The following is a 17,126-nucleotide window of genomic DNA, read 5'->3' on the forward strand; positions in this document are numbered from 1 at the left end:
TAGTGGAAACGTTTCCGTTTCTCCTCTGGATCTGACCCGAAGTCCCGGGACCCGATGCCATTCTGAAGATTTATTAGTGAATCCTTCATCTGCAAGACAAGAAATTTCCCCGCTGTGATGCCACCCTAGAGGTGAGAGCACTTAGGGACTTCTTTCCCCATCGGTGCCTCCTTCTTCCGTGTAATGTTATATTAATTTGGTTTTTGGGAGCAGCACGTCAGGGCTGGGGTATGAAAATGGGGACTGGGAAGACAGGAGCCTGTGAGAGACCACCCTCTGAGATAACAGAGAAGGGGCAAGCATCTCTCTCCATAGGACAGAGCCGCTTTCATTTTTGAACTGTCTTCTAAGCAGCCCGGTGTACAGCTGGCTCTTTAGGCAGCAGATACCGAAGCACCCCAGCTTTGCGCTGTTAAGGGCTCACGCAGAGCACATGCCCTTCACCCATGCAAGCTATACATGAATCCAGGGTTGAGGTAAAGAAATTTGCTTTCCAAACTGGGATGTCAGAGACTACATAGAAGATGTGCTAACACAAGGGTTTTGGCCCTGTAGAATTCTCTCCCTGACGTGTGTGGACCCCTACGAGGTGACGGAGAAGCTGCGGTATCTGGCGAATAGCCCTTGGGGCCTGCTGCCCACTGCTACGTCGGGAGACGGTAGTGGATGTGAGGCACCTGATGGACTGCAGTGGAACCAGGTAAGGCTGAAGAAGCGTGTAGCGAATGGCTGGGAGGACACAGTGACCCCCCCCGGTCCCAGTGCTAACTGGCCGTGCGGTCTCACCTGGTCTAGAAGCATCACCGAAGATTTGATGATCTCGCGCCATTTTTGTAGCTCTGTGTCATGATACTTCTGCTGAGATTCTAGTAACTGGGCCCATTCTGTCTGAGACTGGGGTAACCTGTCAGGCAGAATATGAGCAAGAGTGAATCTAGGGAAACTGAAGTCAAGGGGGAGCAAAGTGGAGTGGGGGAGCGTGTAGACTGTATGCATTTCTGTCTACTCTCTTCATCCTAACAGTGCAGGTTTTCTTGAGCAAACGTGCACTTAAACGTGCCTAGTCTTTTCCTAAATTGGATACCAGTGTTACTCTGTCTTAACCGTGGTAACTAATAGCAAAGATGTGCCTTTTGCAGAAGTTGTTGTAGTGTGGGTGGAACCGAAGGCCGTGTGCTCTCACTGCTTGGGAGACGTGTGTACTGAAAGACCACAACGTGATGTTGTGGGACACATAGCCCTATGCAGTTCCCGTGTTTTCGGTTTTTCCTAGACACGCTGTGTCAGTCTTTATTTAACAACAAGGCTTTCTCTTTATTTTGAGTAATAGCAGTACTGGCTTTCTTTTTGAAGGCAGGGAAGCGTAGGTATCAATCCCTTCCCTTCAGGCCCAATTAATCCTCCAGAACAGGGCTGGAGGCTGCTGAGCAGCATAGATGCAAGCACTCGAGGCACTGGTGGGAAGATCACTGGGACTGGCTGCCCTCTGATGGGCCTGGGGCAGGAGGTGGAGCTTGGCTGGGCCAAGGTGAGGGTAAATGTCAGTTGAGCAGAGCGACGCCAGGAGCGGAGTCAAAGGCAGTTAGCGCGGCAGCAGCACCCTGCCCCATTTCTCCTGAGGAGAGGCATGGCGCTCTACTTTTGCATGCCCACAGCTACAACAGCAAAGTCTCCCTACTTTCTAGCATAGCTACAAGTTTTTCCTGCTTTGTCTTCTGCTTACCTCCTTGGGCTCTGCTGGTTTCCAAGAGAGCAGCTAAGAAGTCTTTCCTACTTACTTTTTGGGTTCTAATGGTTTCTAGCAGAGCTAGCAGTCTTTCCTGCTTTGTCTTCTTGCTTTGCTACTTTCTAACATAGCTGACTCTCTCCTCACAGGCTACAGTAGCGATTTCCAAGCCCCTGTGTTAGTTAGTGAGAGCTCAGCTGCAACTCCCTTCTTGGGTAAGTTCCTCCTTTCTCCCTGGCAATGTGATGTAAGAGTCTAACTCATTCCCCTCTTACCTCAGGAGAAAGGGGCAGAGCAGGGTGCCACTGCCAACTGCCGCGCTAACTGCCTTTGACTCCGCTCCTGGCTTCACTCTGCTCGACTGACATTTACCCTCACCTGGGCCCAGCCAAGCTCCACCTCCTGCCCCAGGCCCATCACAGGGCAGCCAGTCCCAGTGATCCTCCCATCGGTGCCTCGAGTGCTTGCATCTGCCCTGCTCAGCTGGCTTCAGGCCTGGAGATAAAACAAGGAAATGTTATAATTAAGCATGACAGTAAAAAGTCAACACGAGTGGGAAAAAATGGACCTGCTCCCCGTGGTCAATAATCCTAGTCTCTAATAAACAACCCTCTACTACTACTAAAGACTGCTTTCCGTGTCCAAGGGCAGAGGCTGCATACTTAGGATTGGAACCCATAGTCTGGGGCACTGCTGACTGCCCCTGCCCACAGAGAACCTCAGTCTCGACAGACCCAGAGACAGGGAAAAATGTCTTTGGATCCTCCAGCTGACTGCTGCTGAGCACAGCCGGGTCCGGTCTGCTTCCCCAGCAATCATTGGCTGCAACACGATGAAGTTACCTGTATGGGGCAGGGGGCAAATGGAGCTACCGCTATAATTCCTGAACGTGCACGTTACAAGAAGCACGCAAACAGCACCTAAGTCCTCCACTTAAACTCTCTAGTGTAGCGGTCCACATCTCTACCAAGAGGGCCAGAGGCAGACAAGGCAGGCAAAATCACTTAATGTGATAATCCATGGGAAAGCATCAGGGCTGTTGTGGGGAAAATATACTAATTCCCTTCCCTAACAAGGAGAAATGAGAAAGCCCATAGATAGCATGTGGGACAAATCAGGCAGAAAAGTCATCACGACAGTAGCACATGGCTGTGGACACTCAAAAGTCAAACGCAACTCAGCAAGGGCATAACTAACTGTGACTGCACAAAAGTACAGCCAGAAAGGGGACACGCAGGGACAAATACACCTTAACGAAGTGGACTCTGGATTTTCTCAACCTCTGAAAATAGAGGAGAGGCTATTTGGGCAGGATACCTAGCATTTCGGTACATAAAGAAAGCATTCGTCTAAAAAATGCCAGAAGGAATTCAAAACACAAAATTGCTAGCTATCGTTAGGAACAAACAACTCCCGGACATCGGGTCACTATTGTAAATGCCAAAAGAGGTGCTCTGGAGCACAGTCTGGAAAATGCAGACTGGCAGGTCCGCCCTCAGCCCTAGAGAGGACAGGGCAGGCTATATAAAAAAGACTGATCCCAACAGTAAAATCAGTCTGGCTGGAGGCTGCCAGTATGCTTTCCGCAAAAGGAAATGCTGCCGTATGGCCAAGATCCCTAATGCAGCTCAGCACACACCATAGTGAAATAAATTGGATGTCCAAAAAGCCTTAGACAAGGTTTCACGCTACCACTTATGAAAGCAGCTCAGTCTATCTGCACTTCACACTTCACTGCTTATCACCTAGGATGGCCAGGGAACACTAAAGTTGTTAAGAAGCGCCCTGTGTGCTCCTAGAGATCCCTCTCTTCCTCCCACACGCTAACAACTTGCTGATATCCAGACCCACGCCTTCCAAAACACACCCCTAACAATGGATTTCTGTGTGTCACAGGCCCAAATTCTCCTCTGAGTACAAAGGGTTCTCTCTAAGATGCTGCTTTTCATACAGAGGGGAGTTTAGCCATCCAAGGAGGGGAGGTGACAACTTTGACCCAAGATTGCAAAACACTTCTTTATGTACAGCATCCTCCATTACATGGGATGCTGGGAAGAAGCAGAAGTTGCCTCAACTCGCTGTCTTCTGCTTCAGCAGTTTCAGATCTGGAAATGCTGATGGCCCCACAGCTTCAGCTAACTACCCGCTTCATCTGTTTTGCACAAAAAGGAAGCAATCTAAAAGCGAGCCTGTGGCTTTGGCGTTCTGGGAAAGCCTCTAACATCCATAGGAAATATGCAAGAAGAGGCAAAGACAAAGCAGGTGTGACAGTACCTTTCCTGTAGCCGCAAGCCCTGCCATGCTGTGAGCGTCTGTGTAGTATACTCCAACATCCAGAGTTTGTAGAACAGCATCATGTTGAGAATGACCAGCAGCACCAGACTGGAAATAAAGAAAACAGTCCATTTACTAGGAGCACATCATAGCCCCCTGCCTGCCACTCACACCTGGGAAAGCGCCCAAGGCTTTAAGGTGCCTGGGGCCCAGGTCCACGCTGCATGTGAGCGGGAGTTTCATCTGAGTAAGGGCCACGTGCTCAGAACCCAAAACTCCACCTCCTGGGAGAAATGTGTGAGCAAGGAGAACAGACAGACAGACAGAAAGACAGGCATTGACAGATGGATCAGACAGAACCGGTTGGACGAGGGGACGTGCTGAATACAGAGGGAAGAAGGGAAACAGCAAGGTAAAGAGGTAAAAAAAGAGTGAGACAGTACCTGAAACAGATCCTAATGGGAGCAGGGAAGAGAAAAGACGGAGTAGATGCAGGTTAGAAACAGACTGACATGGAACAGGAGAAACTGGGCTGAGCAGAGAAGGCTCGTGGACAGTGCAGAAGATATATTGGCGGAGGAGGGAAGAAAGGAACAGTTGGGAGGAGAGGCGGGAAGGACAGACAAGTAACTGTGTGCCTGCAATTAATGGTGAAATTCGCTCAGCAAAAGATGAGCTGTGTGCAGCTCCTGCAGGCAAGCCCAAAGCATTCCCACGCAGGCGCTGTCTGACACATAAATGCATGTTGCAGCCTGTGCCCATCCAGCCTTACCCGCTCCTGCCGCACCGGGCAATGGGAGCACCACCGCAAGCTGCCCTGCAAACCAGTGCTTTGACCAGATTACTGCACGGCTCTGCTCGCCTCACCGCCACTGCCGTTTCCGCTCCTCCTGTCAGCCACGCTCGGGGAGTAGGTTCCCAAAGAACACTCTAGTGCCCCTCTCCGAATAGTGCAGCTATTTTGCTGGAAGAATGGCCCGCTATCACCCAATTCAGTCAGGCGGATGGCAACTGGCCAGAAGAGTGTTCTGAAAACATTACGGAGGGCGCTCTGACCACTCTAAGCTAAGCTAGTAGCCTGTCAGGAGACATTGTCGTAAACCTTTTGCGCCTTCCTACCCAACGTTTTAATTGCGTCTCACCTGCCCGGACGCACAAGATAGCACGAGGCTATCTTCTCACCCTTACGTTGCCTTCTTTACCATTACAGCAACTAGCTATGTCGCTGCTGCAAACCTCTGCAGTCTTTATCCCTACTGGGAAAAGGAAATGCAGAAAGGAGCTCAATTTGAAAAATAACCTCAGCCTACGAATCTCGGCTTCTTCCCACCTCACTAAAGGTGGGAAGAGCTTAAGAAAAGAATGAGCCCAAGTTCTGCTGTTCCTCCGGGATTAACAGTATGCTTCCGTTTCCCTAAGCGATGAAAAGCACCGCCACCATATCTGGATTGCTCCTTTACACTGTACTGCTTCACAGCACTTGCCCAGCAGCCGCTGCAGCACAAACACATGAAAGCTACTGTCAGCCCAAGAGGCAGAGAAGCAGTAAATTCACCTGGATTTAGGCATAAAGACCGAGCCACAGGGATACTGAGGGGCCCATACCCAACTCGCTTTGAGCACGCATCCAGCCACGTCCAGTGTGAAAGTTGGTGGCAGAAAAAAGGGACCCAAACCAAATATAGTTATTGCTGCTGAACTAGTGAAATCATGCCAATCTCTCTTGCTTCATGTGTTTCTACCTTACTTTGCAGAAATCATCCCTAAACGGTCCAGCTTCTTTCTGAGATGGTATCTCTCATCAAAATCGCTGCCCAGGACCGGACCCGAATAGGTTTTGCCAGACCAGAGGAAAGAAGTAACAGCGAGACTCCGAGATAGATGCACTGAGCCCTGTTTATGATAGCACACTAACTCCCAGAGAGAAAGCTTTGCATGGTCATCTTTCATGATAACAGCTAGTTTGTTATTAGATAGATTTGTTGATTATTATTTGTTGATTATTGATAATACCACTCACACATTAAATGACTTATTTTCAATTAACCCCCACCCCCTAGATGTCACTGAGAATCTCTGAACTCAATCTCTGAAATAAAAAGGACTCTTTCTACTTGTTGGATTTCTTCTCTTTTAAGTATTGACTCCCCTCTCCCTGCACGGCTACCCCTTGGCCTGCTTGCCACTATCTGTGTTGTCTGTGTCCCAGACAGTAAAGCTGACCTGCATTTAGGGCTCCCAGAAACACGCAGGTCTGCGAAGCCCACGTTTGGTTAAAACAAGGCCAAAACTGATGGGAAAGGTGAGACACTGATAAAATAAGATCCAGAACCCACAGAGCCAGATCAGTGGCCAGCTAAGTACTGGCAAAAGCTGGGATCAAGCCAGACAAAAATGCTGATCAGGCATTTGTGGGAAATCTTAATTCCTTCTTTTCTGCCCGTCATTGCTTTTCTCTCCTCTGTGCTGCGCGAAGTTTGGGACCCAGAGAGGAAAACCTGGCACAGGGGAGCACAGAACGCCAGAAGCACAAAGGCACCAAAGTTGTTAAAGGCTGACGGTGAAGGAAAGCAAACAAACAAACAAACAAACAACAAAAAACCACTCACACAAAACTGATGACAAGGAGCAGCTTGGAGACACTCTGCAGGTGGAAGCCACTGGGGCTCTCCTCAGGGATGTGCCGTGTCTGAGTGGAACCTGAGGAGATAGATGCGTTTAGGCTAGGAAATGCTGTCCGGTGGGGACGGCAACCCTTTTCCCTCTACCCACCCCTCCATCTCACTCAATCATCATGCATCGTCCCTGCCCTGGAAAGCCCTGGCCCCTCTTCCCTCCACGACCCAAGCTCCATTTTTTAATCCAGAAGTACCCAGCTCTCCATCCCCAGCTCCTTACCTGCCACATGCTTGATTCGATGTGCAACATCCTCATCCGTGGGGGTGGTGACGGGACTCAGCACCTCCTCCAAGTGTGGCACCCGCAGATGGGCATGGGCCCGTTTCCTCCGGCGCACAGTCGATTGCTTGCTCACTTTCTCTTTGGGGGATTGTCTGTGGACCTCAGCCAGGTACGTGCTCTCGGTTTTGGTCAGTTCGCTCTCTGCAGAGACAGCAAGGGAAAGCATTTAATAAAGATACACACTTAAGCCCTCTAGTGGCACAGCTGCTGAGCCAAGCCAGCTAGCAGGGCCTAAGAGGCCCGTGCCAGAGGACGCATCCCTTACACCTTTTGCCAAACTCTGACCCCAGACTGTCTGCGCTCCTGCCAGAGAGCAGGATTTGATGACCTGATTAATTCCACCAAGCGCTATCAAGGCTGTGGTAATGGCTCTGGCCACCCCCTTTCATAAGCCACTCCGAGGTCCGATTCCCAGTAGGCTGGCAGCAGGTCATGCTGCCTGCTCACAGGGAGGCTTGCGCAAACTATGGAAGGTGCCACTGTTTGTGCGTCATTACCGCAGCCCCAGTCATTGCCACCCTTACCCAAATGACGGAAATAATCTTCTAGGCCGCTCCAAAAATTCTTCTCAATAAAGGATTTTACAAGCCCCCAAGGCTGTTTCCGGTAACGTAACTCCGTGGAAACCCTATGTGAAGAAAGGAGGGTCATTCTGCTTCCTGGAGGCAGTGTCAATTCACAGTCTTTTGTCAATGTAAATATGAGAAGAAATAATCATGCACACAGTTATTTCTGGAATGGTCTCAGCCCTTCATGCTTCTCGAGGAGAAGCGTGGCATGGAAAGTCCTTCCAAAGGCAGTGGCAGGAAGGCCTCAAGAGAGCCTCCCCGCCAAGAGGACTCCCGAAACCTTTGGCCATGAGGCATGCAGACATTCAGATTACTTATTGAGGTCAAACACAAAAGCCTATAGCTTTGCCTGGTACCAAATTCCTCTGCTTGTCCCCCCAAGCATGTCTCAGAAGCACAGTCCCTGGAGGTTATGTCCTGTTGCTTTTCATGTGTGTGTGAACAACGGGCCCCACAAACCACTGCTTCCAAGAAGGGGGCAAGAAAAGCCTGTAAATCCTCTCCCCGACCCAGCTGTAACTCCTCTGCATTTGCTCAATGTCACCACAGTAGGCAGCTGACCCTAGGGTAACTCTTCGTGATGGGTGTGTTCTGGCAACAGGACAAAGAAAGAAGGCTTAGTTCTCCCCAGCCCCTTCTAACGCACCGAACAGCAGAACTCCCACCCAAAGGTGACTTTAGTAAAGCTCTTTATCCCACAAGAAGTGTACCTGAGTCGGCTTTTGTTTCTGGCAACACGAGTCAACGTGTAGCGGTTAATGGTGTAGAAATAATCATGGTAGGGGACGTCGTGAGTTAGCACCTCTGCATCTATGACATAGCACTCGCTTTCTTGGCTGGCTTTGTACATTGTCTGCATAAAAGACAGCATGCAAGGCAACTATTAGTCTGGTTAGAACATGGCTTTGATAGATTGGCACCTTCACTAGCACTCTATAAAAACAGCTCTACCACAAACAGGAGACCACACCCATGACCCAAGCCCCATCTCTGCAATGTTTTTGAGAACAGTGCACCTTTAAGGGAAGGCATCTGATCTAAAATCAGAGGTGGCCCTGCTTTGAGCAGAAGTCCTTTCTAGCATAGATTATTCTGTAATTCCAAACACCATAAAAACATGTCAATTACTTTTTTTAAGTGCTTCTGATCCGCTTCCTTCTTTGCCCCAGAACAAACCTCACAAAGGGGACAAGACAGAGTTAACTGCAGATCCGCATGCAAAAGTATGGCTTTTCTTACAGACTAGTTCCACTTACCCCTGCAGCGAGGACACAGCAAAGTGTGTCTCGGTGATTGACCCCAAACTCGGAACAAAACAGGCCACGTCCTTGCTCGCCTGAAAGTGTACTGTTCCCTTTGCCCAACACTTTTGCTCTCCCCTTTTCTTTCTCTTATCTTCCCTGCACACAGTCTATGCTTCTGAACAGCACGCTTCACCCCCCCCTTACAAGGTACACCTTGCCACCGGGATTCTCCTCTCCCTGAAATGTAACGCTCAGACACCCGATCTTTTCTCGGCTCCCTCTTAGTACTTCCTCAAGCTAACTCTCAGCATTTACCTTTGGCCACTTGAACATATCTCGGGACACGGAAGAAGGCTCTTCCTCCCTCTCTAGCTGCAGCCCCTACTAGATACAGCTAGCCTGGCTCCTCCCAGTGCATCGCACATGCTCCCCTTTTTTGCCTTTTTCAACAGGTCATCTAATTGTCCTCAGCAGTAATAAAAAAGCCTGGACATCTCTATGGAGAGCTGTGAAAAGGACTGCCCAGACAGCATCTGACTTTCTTGTGCCCTGCTCATAAGTAGCATCCACTGGGCTGACCACAGCTCAAAAAACACCAGTAGGGGCGACAAACCCAGTTGTTACCATGTGCTGGTTTGTTTACAAACTCATCTGCTTTTGCTGGAAAATTTATAGTCCTTTCCTTGCAGTACAATCCAACGCGAGTCTAAGATAGCTATTCACGTTTGCAGCGATACCAGGTAGCAAGTTAATACAAGAAAAATGTGTAAAGGAAGATGCACAGGGAGAACAAAAACGTGCAAAGCAGCAGGCCCAAGACAAGAAAATAAATCACAGATCTGTGTTGACAAAGCGTTACACCCCCACTCCCCTTTCACATACCTGCGTCTCAGTGACAGTGGCAGTTTTGGGGGCCAGAGGGTTGGTGAGGGTAATGGTGTACAAGATCACTCTGGTCTGATTGCCATTTTCTTCCTTCTTCCAGGGATGAAAGATAATATCTGAAAGGACAAAACAATATCCCGTTAAGTAATTAGAGAGGCACTTCAGGTCAGTTCCCTAGGGAAAGGCATAACCACATAACCAAGCTCAGGACAGTATTTCTTTCCCCTTGGAGAGCTTGGCTGCAGAAGCACTAGAGCTCAACTGAGTATGAAGGACAGGTCTCCTGTCCTAAATGTGAGCATTTTCTGCTCTTTCAAGCGCAGGGAAAGGGGGAGAGGCTGGGGGCATATCTCCTTCAGCAAACCTACAGTTACAAGGAAAGGAGGACTACAACATGCCAAGGGACACTCTCTTTTGCATCGTCAACCTGCACAGTCCGCACCAGGGTCTGGTGTCGAGCTAGAAGAGCTCCTTCCTCACCCTGTTAAGCCTTGAATACAGGATCAGGCCATAGCTGATGTTATAAAATAAAAGAGCCTGCTTCTTCCATAAACTTAGATCTGGCTCTTAGAAAATAAAACTAGATAGCCAAACAAGGCTGGTTCTACCTGGTTTTGATTACTGTCAGTACAGACTACAGCTGTCCCACGATCTGCTCAGAATATTACCCAATCCCTCTATCATCAGGCAAAGCTACACCTCCAAGGCACGTGCCGAGACCTTCCTTCTGCACAGGCCTCAGTACCTCGCAGGGAACGCAGCCTCAGTCAGTGACCGGGATTTCCCACCAGCAGCTTACCAGAGAAACGGCGCTGTTCCATGAAGTCCCTCTGGAACTGGGAGTCCGTGAAAAGCAAGTCGTACAGTTTGTCCACGCTGAAGTTGAACACTTCATTCACATACTGACGGCCGTTCAGATCCTCGTAAAAGGCTTGAACTTCCCCTGTGGAGAAAAAGGCCCTCAAGCCCCAGCCATAATCCTCTGCCCAATATCAGAGGCTGCGCTTTCATAGTACCAGGACCTTAGCATTTTATTTCGTGGAGAGGGAACACAAAGGAGGTACTTCTAACCCTTTTCCTCCACTGATCCCAGGACAATAGCTAGACCATGGGGTAATTAACTACACTGTTTTAGGGACACCCTTCCAAATACCCCAGTCATTCACCTCCTGCGGCCCAAGGTGGGAATTCTTTGCATCTTCGGAACTCTTAGGGTCCAGAAAGGAATTCAGTATTTGCCACTCCAGTCCCTCACTGGGAAGGACGGGAGAAGGCTGAAAACAGCACCGATGGAACAGCCCTTCCCCGCATACCTTCATCATGGGTCTCTGACGAGTCACTGAGCTCAGTGGGAATGTCTTCGTTGTCGTTGAAGTCTAGGGAAGGGGAGTTCACGGGGCCAATGATCTCTATTTTCTCTCCCATGATATTTGCAATGCCAAGGTCTTTTTCCACAGGACTCTCCACCACGGCCTCCTCCTCTTCTGGTAGCACCCCATCAAACTGCAGCAAGGAGAGAGCATAACGAGGGCAATATCAGCACCTGGAAATTAGAGGTTATTTCTAAAAACTTTACATCTGTGGGCCAATTTTCATACCTTTGAACTTTTGGCCTCGACATGTCTGGAAATCAAATAATACAGAGAGGAGGAAGGTTACCATACGGTGTTTGTAAACACATGGACATATTAGATCACCTCCTCTCAAAGAACCACATACATTTCAAGGTTGGGACATACGCAAGGCTTTTAGTTTGTTCAGACAAGCACACAAACAATACCGGTTTTCCTCCCGAACAAGCCCCATACAGCTAGGAAAATCTGAGGCTATACCTAACCAACATCAAACAAGGGTATTACTCTGACATACTGCTATTCCTAGGGAATAACTGAAGGCAAAGAAGAAATAACAACCCTTTTCTCTCCAACACTCCATTTCTTTTCATCTACAAGTATTGAAAGGAAAATGCACTTGCTGCTCTGAGTCCCAGTTTACTGGCTTTTTAGGACAGGCACACTTTGCTCACTTTTGCTTGGCCAAATGCCATGCTCATAGATACCACTGACACGAGCACTAAGGTCAGCTGCAGTGGAAGAGGAGCTGCAGCGTAAACAGTTACCTCGTACATTCAAGGACTACCAGCTGGATCCCAGAGAAAAGGATTACTGCTCCCATTGCAACGCAGACAGAACACTCACCGAGGCTGGCGCTTCGCTGCTTCCCGTAGATGTCAATGTGCTGGCAGTGACAGATTTCTTTGGCAGTTGAGGGCTAGCTTCTGGCTTGGCCTCCATGCTGCTTTTTGAGGAGCTGTCATTGACTTCATTCTCTTCCACGGGGATTTCTTCACAGTAGCTGAGACGCCACAGAGAACACAGGTTTTTATGTTTACCCCTTTCAGTACAGCTACAACTGGACACACAGAGCAAGTAAGAATACTTCTATGAAGTTTCCAGTCTGACCAGAAGCAGAAATGGCTCAGTGTGGGGAAGAGCAGCCCAAACTTTTCAAGTACTTATACACAGACTGACAAGCATCAGCACTTTCTAACCACGTAGCACACTGACAGGCCTCGTGACTGGGATGCTTTGGCTTTTACAGAATTGCTCATCTAGCTCAGCAAGTAGAGAGGCAGGCATTTCAGCCCCTACTGACTTCCATGAGGAAAATGGTACGCTTTCAGCTTTTTAGACATTACACATCTCAGGGCAAACATTTGGCCAGAACCCAGAATCTCTCACCAAGCACAATCAGCAATTTGACATATGCAATATACCAGGACTCCTGCTCTCCTGAGGCCATCTTTTCTTCATCACAGGCAGATTTTACTCCTCCTCACTCACCCCATTGTGTTGAAGTCATCATCAGGAGGTACGTAGTCTTCATCATCACTGGTCAGGCCCAGCTCGTTCCCGTAACACTGGTGGACAAAGTGCCAGAGCTCCTTTGGACAGAGAGGCTAAAAGAGGGAACAGAGAACAGCATACATTTTCACCTGAGAATACTAACATATAATGAATTTTTGGAACTACAATTGTCAGGAGTATTACATTCCTTGCCCTGAAAGGAGAAGTGAGAGATTCTGACACAGCCCCTGATGGGAGGTGAGAGCCTTCCGATGGGCTCGCTTCTTCTGAATTCCAGTGATGCTACAAGGTGGATTGCGTGTTACTGGCAGGCTGGCTCAGCTCCATGCTGGCTAAGGGCTGCGGGCCCTTAGCGTATGTATCCTTATTTTGTTAGGCCAAGCTGGCTTAGAGATTGCCCCCGTAAAGCAATAAGAGGCCCTTTCGCCAAGTAAGCCTTCACCGTCAGCCCAGGTTCTGCCCTAAAATCTGACTTTGTTATTTTTCCATGCCACAATCTCATGTTCCGTAAGACTATCAGAAAGCCAACAGAAGGCTACACCGAGAGCAGCACACGAAATGAGATTTCCCACTACTACACTGCTGTGCATGTAAAAACATAAGCAGTAAACCTGCATATCCCTCCACACGCGTTTTCCCCACCTCTTCTGCTGTGCCTCCACTTAATGTCTCCTACTATATCAAACCCCAGCGCCTTACGAGGTTTTTCCCCCTCCAAGTTTGCTTAGATTAACGCTGCCTAAAGAATTACAGCTGCAGGGAAAACGATCTAAACCAGTGACAAAGAAAAACATTTCCTCTTGAAGTTTAAAATCAAAAAGAGTTTGTCTCACCAGATACTATTGTGAAGAGCTTGTACATCCTTCCAGTTAAAAAGAGAAAACGAATTATCAAGACTGTTCACAAAAGCCTAGCTTTTCAGGGATGCAGGTCAGTTGATCACCATAGGACTGTGTTCTGAGGTTCTTAAGAAATGGGGCAGGAAAACATGTGATTTAAATATGTGGTACAGGGATGAAAGGGGATGGATTTTTACACATGATAGATTTATGACCAATGACAAAGATTTCTGGGTAATGAGAGAAAAACAAATCTAGCAAACTTCTTCAAAGTTGCTGGCTTGAACTTCTTCCCATAGTTACCACATGGGATAAGGCAGAAAATTCTTAATCTAGCTCCCGAAAGTAGCAATCAAAAGCAGTGGGAAAAAACTTCCAGTGAGAAACTTTTATCCAGAAAAATGTCTTAACTCTGTTTCACCTTCTTCCCACATGCATTCTAATTCACATGTCTTACCCCGAAAAATGGACTAGGTTCTTTCTCCCTCTCTCCTGCCACGCATGGATCCTACATTTGGAAAAAGAGCTCTGGAAGGGCTTCCTGTCTTTATCACTCCATGTCTCAGTTCCCGTTTGCTTCGACCTTGAAACCAAGGGCACTGAATTTTGTTGGGAACTTCAAAAGGCTGATCAAATTACAGCATATGGTAGCAACACAAACTGCCCAATGCAAAGCGATCCTTTTGCATACTAAATACTGCCCTGATATTCTGGGTGCTTGATTACTTAAGCCTTCCAGTATGGTATGAAGTCAAGCCAGAAGATCGCAAAATACTGGTAACACCGTAACATCAGTTCATAAGTCTGACTCCCGGACCGAGGCCAGAAATGCTCAGCGGATTATGGAACAGATACTCAGATCAAATATAGGATATGTGGGGCCTCTGGCATTGCAGGTGCACATCCCTGCTTTGTTTGAAAATTCAACCCATGAGCACTCCACAGTGTATGTGCCCTGAACACATACTCTTTTTCTGTCCTATCTTGAACTCTACGCTTCTGAAGCACAGACTTACTAAGAGCTTTTGCCTGTGCAGTGAGCTATTTCCGGTGCATTTGGAACTGCTTTCGTCTGGGCTGTTTCACTTGAATTTCGGACTTCAAAAAAACTCCTTCCTGAGACACATGCTTCCACACCTCAGCGGCATCTGCTGTGTGTGCAAGACACGTCTGTACAGAGACAGAATTCCATGCAAAAAGACAGAATTGCACCTGCAGTTATGTACCGGCTCTGCCTAAACAGATCTGTTTACCATTCCTATCCCTTTTTACGCATATACATTAGTCACAGGTGTTATGCTTCTGCACATATGCATCACCCACCCCAACACTGAGATGCTGGTCTCTGTACCTTGTCAAGGAGAGCATTCTGCCAGAGTCTGAACATCATCATGTACGTCCTGTCTCGAGCCCCAAAGGAAGTAAAAAAGTGCTGAATGGGAAAAGATGGAGAGAAAAATCAGTTCAGAAAAGGCCCAAAAAAGTGGAAGAAGAAGAGACAAGCCTGTTTGAATCACTTTCCAGCTACAGTTCACAGGAGGCCTGAGCAAGCCATACAGCACAGCTGCTCAGTTCTTGGGCACAGACTGAAGCTCACAGAGGCCTCACAGAGAGGCTGAGTGCCTCTCGCACAAGGGAGCAAGTCTGAGCACAGAAAACAGTTCTGTTGGAGATGTGCTACTATATAACCCGGATCTTCTACCTGGCCCCACACACCACACGAGCCACCTATGTTCCAGACTCAGCCCAAGGTCTGCAGAAGCTCTGCACCCAGCCCTTTGCCCTTGGTGCTTCCTCCCAGGCCCCAGGTAGCACAAGCGGTCCATTTGGAAAAATCCCACACCACCTATTCCCTTGCCCCGACAGCCATAAGGGGTGGCCCCAGAGGTGGAGGCTTCAAGGATGTACCTTTTCAGTGTCAGTGCAAACTTGGATGGCATTAGGAATGAGCCGTGCTGTTTTTTCCTTGGTCATCGAGCAGATATCCTTCAAGCGAACTGTCAGCTACAGTCAGAGCCATGCAGAAAGGGGAAGGCAGAAAAAGAACATGGGTAAAGAGCGACACTGATGAGAAAGACAACGGAAGGAGTGCTTTTCAAGCAATGTCAGCAAATATGCTGACATAACACACACGCTCAGTGTGGCAGTTTGACAGCCTTACCAGTGTCTCCCAACGGAAAATGTTGCTGTAAAAGCAGATCCAGTTTTCAGAGAGGTAGAGGCGGCCCTGCAGGAGAATGTCTCTTTGTAGCGCACATGAGTAATCTGTGGGCGGACAACAGATGACAATTTAGCAGCACCAAAACCAGAAGACAGGACAGCCTAAAGGTGAGGATAAGCAGCAGCATCAAGAGAAGCAACTACTCGACACAATCCTGCCGAAAGTCAAAGGCAGAGCCAGAAGGAACCGAGCCACAACTGCTGCTCTGTCCACTAGGCTATGTTTCCTCCTAAGGGCATGTCACAGACAATCTCTCTTACTGACTGATGACCTTGACTTATTAGCTGGTCATTCCGTAGCATCCTATTTACTATTTCCAGATTGTAATCTGTCTTTTCCTTTTTGCCTTCTAGTGCCACTGTTCATTTCTCTCCCAGTTTAAGCATCCTAAACAATTTCTATTCCTCCGCTAGGATGCGCACCTTTCAACAGTATGAGACATGGTATGAGATCACCAGTTACATAAGATAAAAGAACAGATGCAATGCACTAGGCAGTCACTAATCAGTTGCAAGGCCAAATCCTAAATGGATATGGGAAGGGCAGTCGTGTGAGTAGGGAGCATTGGGGATGTTATTAAAAAGGGAAGCTCAGTGGTATGCATGTTGAGACATGCAACCCTGACCAAATGAGGAAAGAGCTCGAACACTAACACACTGTCAGGTTTGGGGGAGCACTGTGGAGGAAAACATGCTCCTCAAATGATGAGGGAACAGAGCCATAGCCGATACAAATCAGCATTGTTCTCCCTAAAGCAAAAACGAAAAATCCCTAAGACCGTTAGAAATGGTGAGGAGGGGTTCCGCCCGTGCCCAAGAAAGACACAATGGGCTTGTTTCTTAGTGGCAACCTCTTTGAAGAGGAAAAAGCTGCATGCATGTGTGCTGGATTTCCTCCCCAAATCATGGGCCAGCACAACAGAACACAGCACCAAGGGGCTGACCTTACCTACGATGAGGCGCTCCGTGTCAGGAAGCTGTTTGAAGAGTTTCCTGAAATCTTCATTCCGTTGTTTGTATGTTGGACTCAACACCTGCAAATAACAGAGTGCCTGTTAAAGAGAGGGGCAGGCATGAGTACAGAGAAATGGGAGTGGGAAAACAGGAACACCTTGGTAAGGAGAAGGGGGATCAGATGCACTTACAAAGCATGAGGCTAGGAGCTCCCATCACAGCAGACACACAGACAGGAGGATTTGGGGTTTAGTGCATTAAGTGAGAAGAAGAGGAGAAGCTGACTTGGAAGAGCAAGTACAGAATATAAGGGCTATACCCATATCTACTAGGTGGCAAAACAGAATTGCACGGAAGCTGTGGCTGAAGGAGAAATCTCTTTCCCTGGTCCCTGCAATCCGTAGACTGTACAAGGCATGACACGTGCTCTGTTTGCAATGCATCAGTCGGTCGCCAGTCCCCAGCTCTCTCTGGAACAGCACAGCAACCCTAGAAAATAGGCACTCTAGCAGAGGGGCAGCCCTGCCAGAGGAACTTGCATGATCACTGTCATCAAGAGCTCGGGAAGAACGCAGTCATCCCCATCT

General features: G+C 48.3%; 1 protein-coding gene across 1 annotated transcript in view; it reads right to left on the reverse strand.

The window, feature by feature from the left end:
- Nucleotides 1-5: 5 nt before the first annotated feature.
- Nucleotides 6-17,126, reverse strand: part of GRAMD1B (GRAM domain containing 1B) — a gene marked incomplete at its 3' end in the record, with an annotated part of 32,704 nt that continues 15,583 nt past the window's right edge. Inside the window, exons 3-18 of the mRNA XM_010292009.1 lie at nucleotides 16,535-16,619; nucleotides 15,527-15,630; nucleotides 15,274-15,369; nucleotides 14,717-14,797; nucleotides 12,503-12,618; nucleotides 11,858-12,014; nucleotides 10,973-11,162; nucleotides 10,459-10,602; nucleotides 9,657-9,775; nucleotides 8,241-8,383; nucleotides 7,486-7,589; nucleotides 6,899-7,102; nucleotides 6,610-6,700; nucleotides 4,001-4,108; nucleotides 787-904; nucleotides 6-89 (exon numbers count right to left, since the gene is read on the reverse strand). Coding sequence (XP_010290311.1) covers nucleotides 6-89; nucleotides 787-904; nucleotides 4,001-4,108; nucleotides 6,610-6,700; nucleotides 6,899-7,102; nucleotides 7,486-7,589; nucleotides 8,241-8,383; nucleotides 9,657-9,775; nucleotides 10,459-10,602; nucleotides 10,973-11,162; nucleotides 11,858-12,014; nucleotides 12,503-12,618; nucleotides 14,717-14,797; nucleotides 15,274-15,369; nucleotides 15,527-15,630; nucleotides 16,535-16,619 — 1,944 coding nt within the window. The remainder of the gene's footprint in view (nucleotides 90-786; nucleotides 905-4,000; nucleotides 4,109-6,609; nucleotides 6,701-6,898; nucleotides 7,103-7,485; nucleotides 7,590-8,240; nucleotides 8,384-9,656; nucleotides 9,776-10,458; nucleotides 10,603-10,972; nucleotides 11,163-11,857; nucleotides 12,015-12,502; nucleotides 12,619-14,716; nucleotides 14,798-15,273; nucleotides 15,370-15,526; nucleotides 15,631-16,534; nucleotides 16,620-17,126) is intronic.

This window comes from Phaethon lepturus, unplaced genomic scaffold (assembly GCF_000687285.1).
Source record: "Phaethon lepturus isolate BGI_N335 unplaced genomic scaffold, ASM68728v1 scaffold43627, whole genome shotgun sequence".
Lineage (NCBI taxonomy): Eukaryota > Metazoa > Chordata > Aves > Phaethontiformes > Phaethontidae > Phaethon > Phaethon lepturus.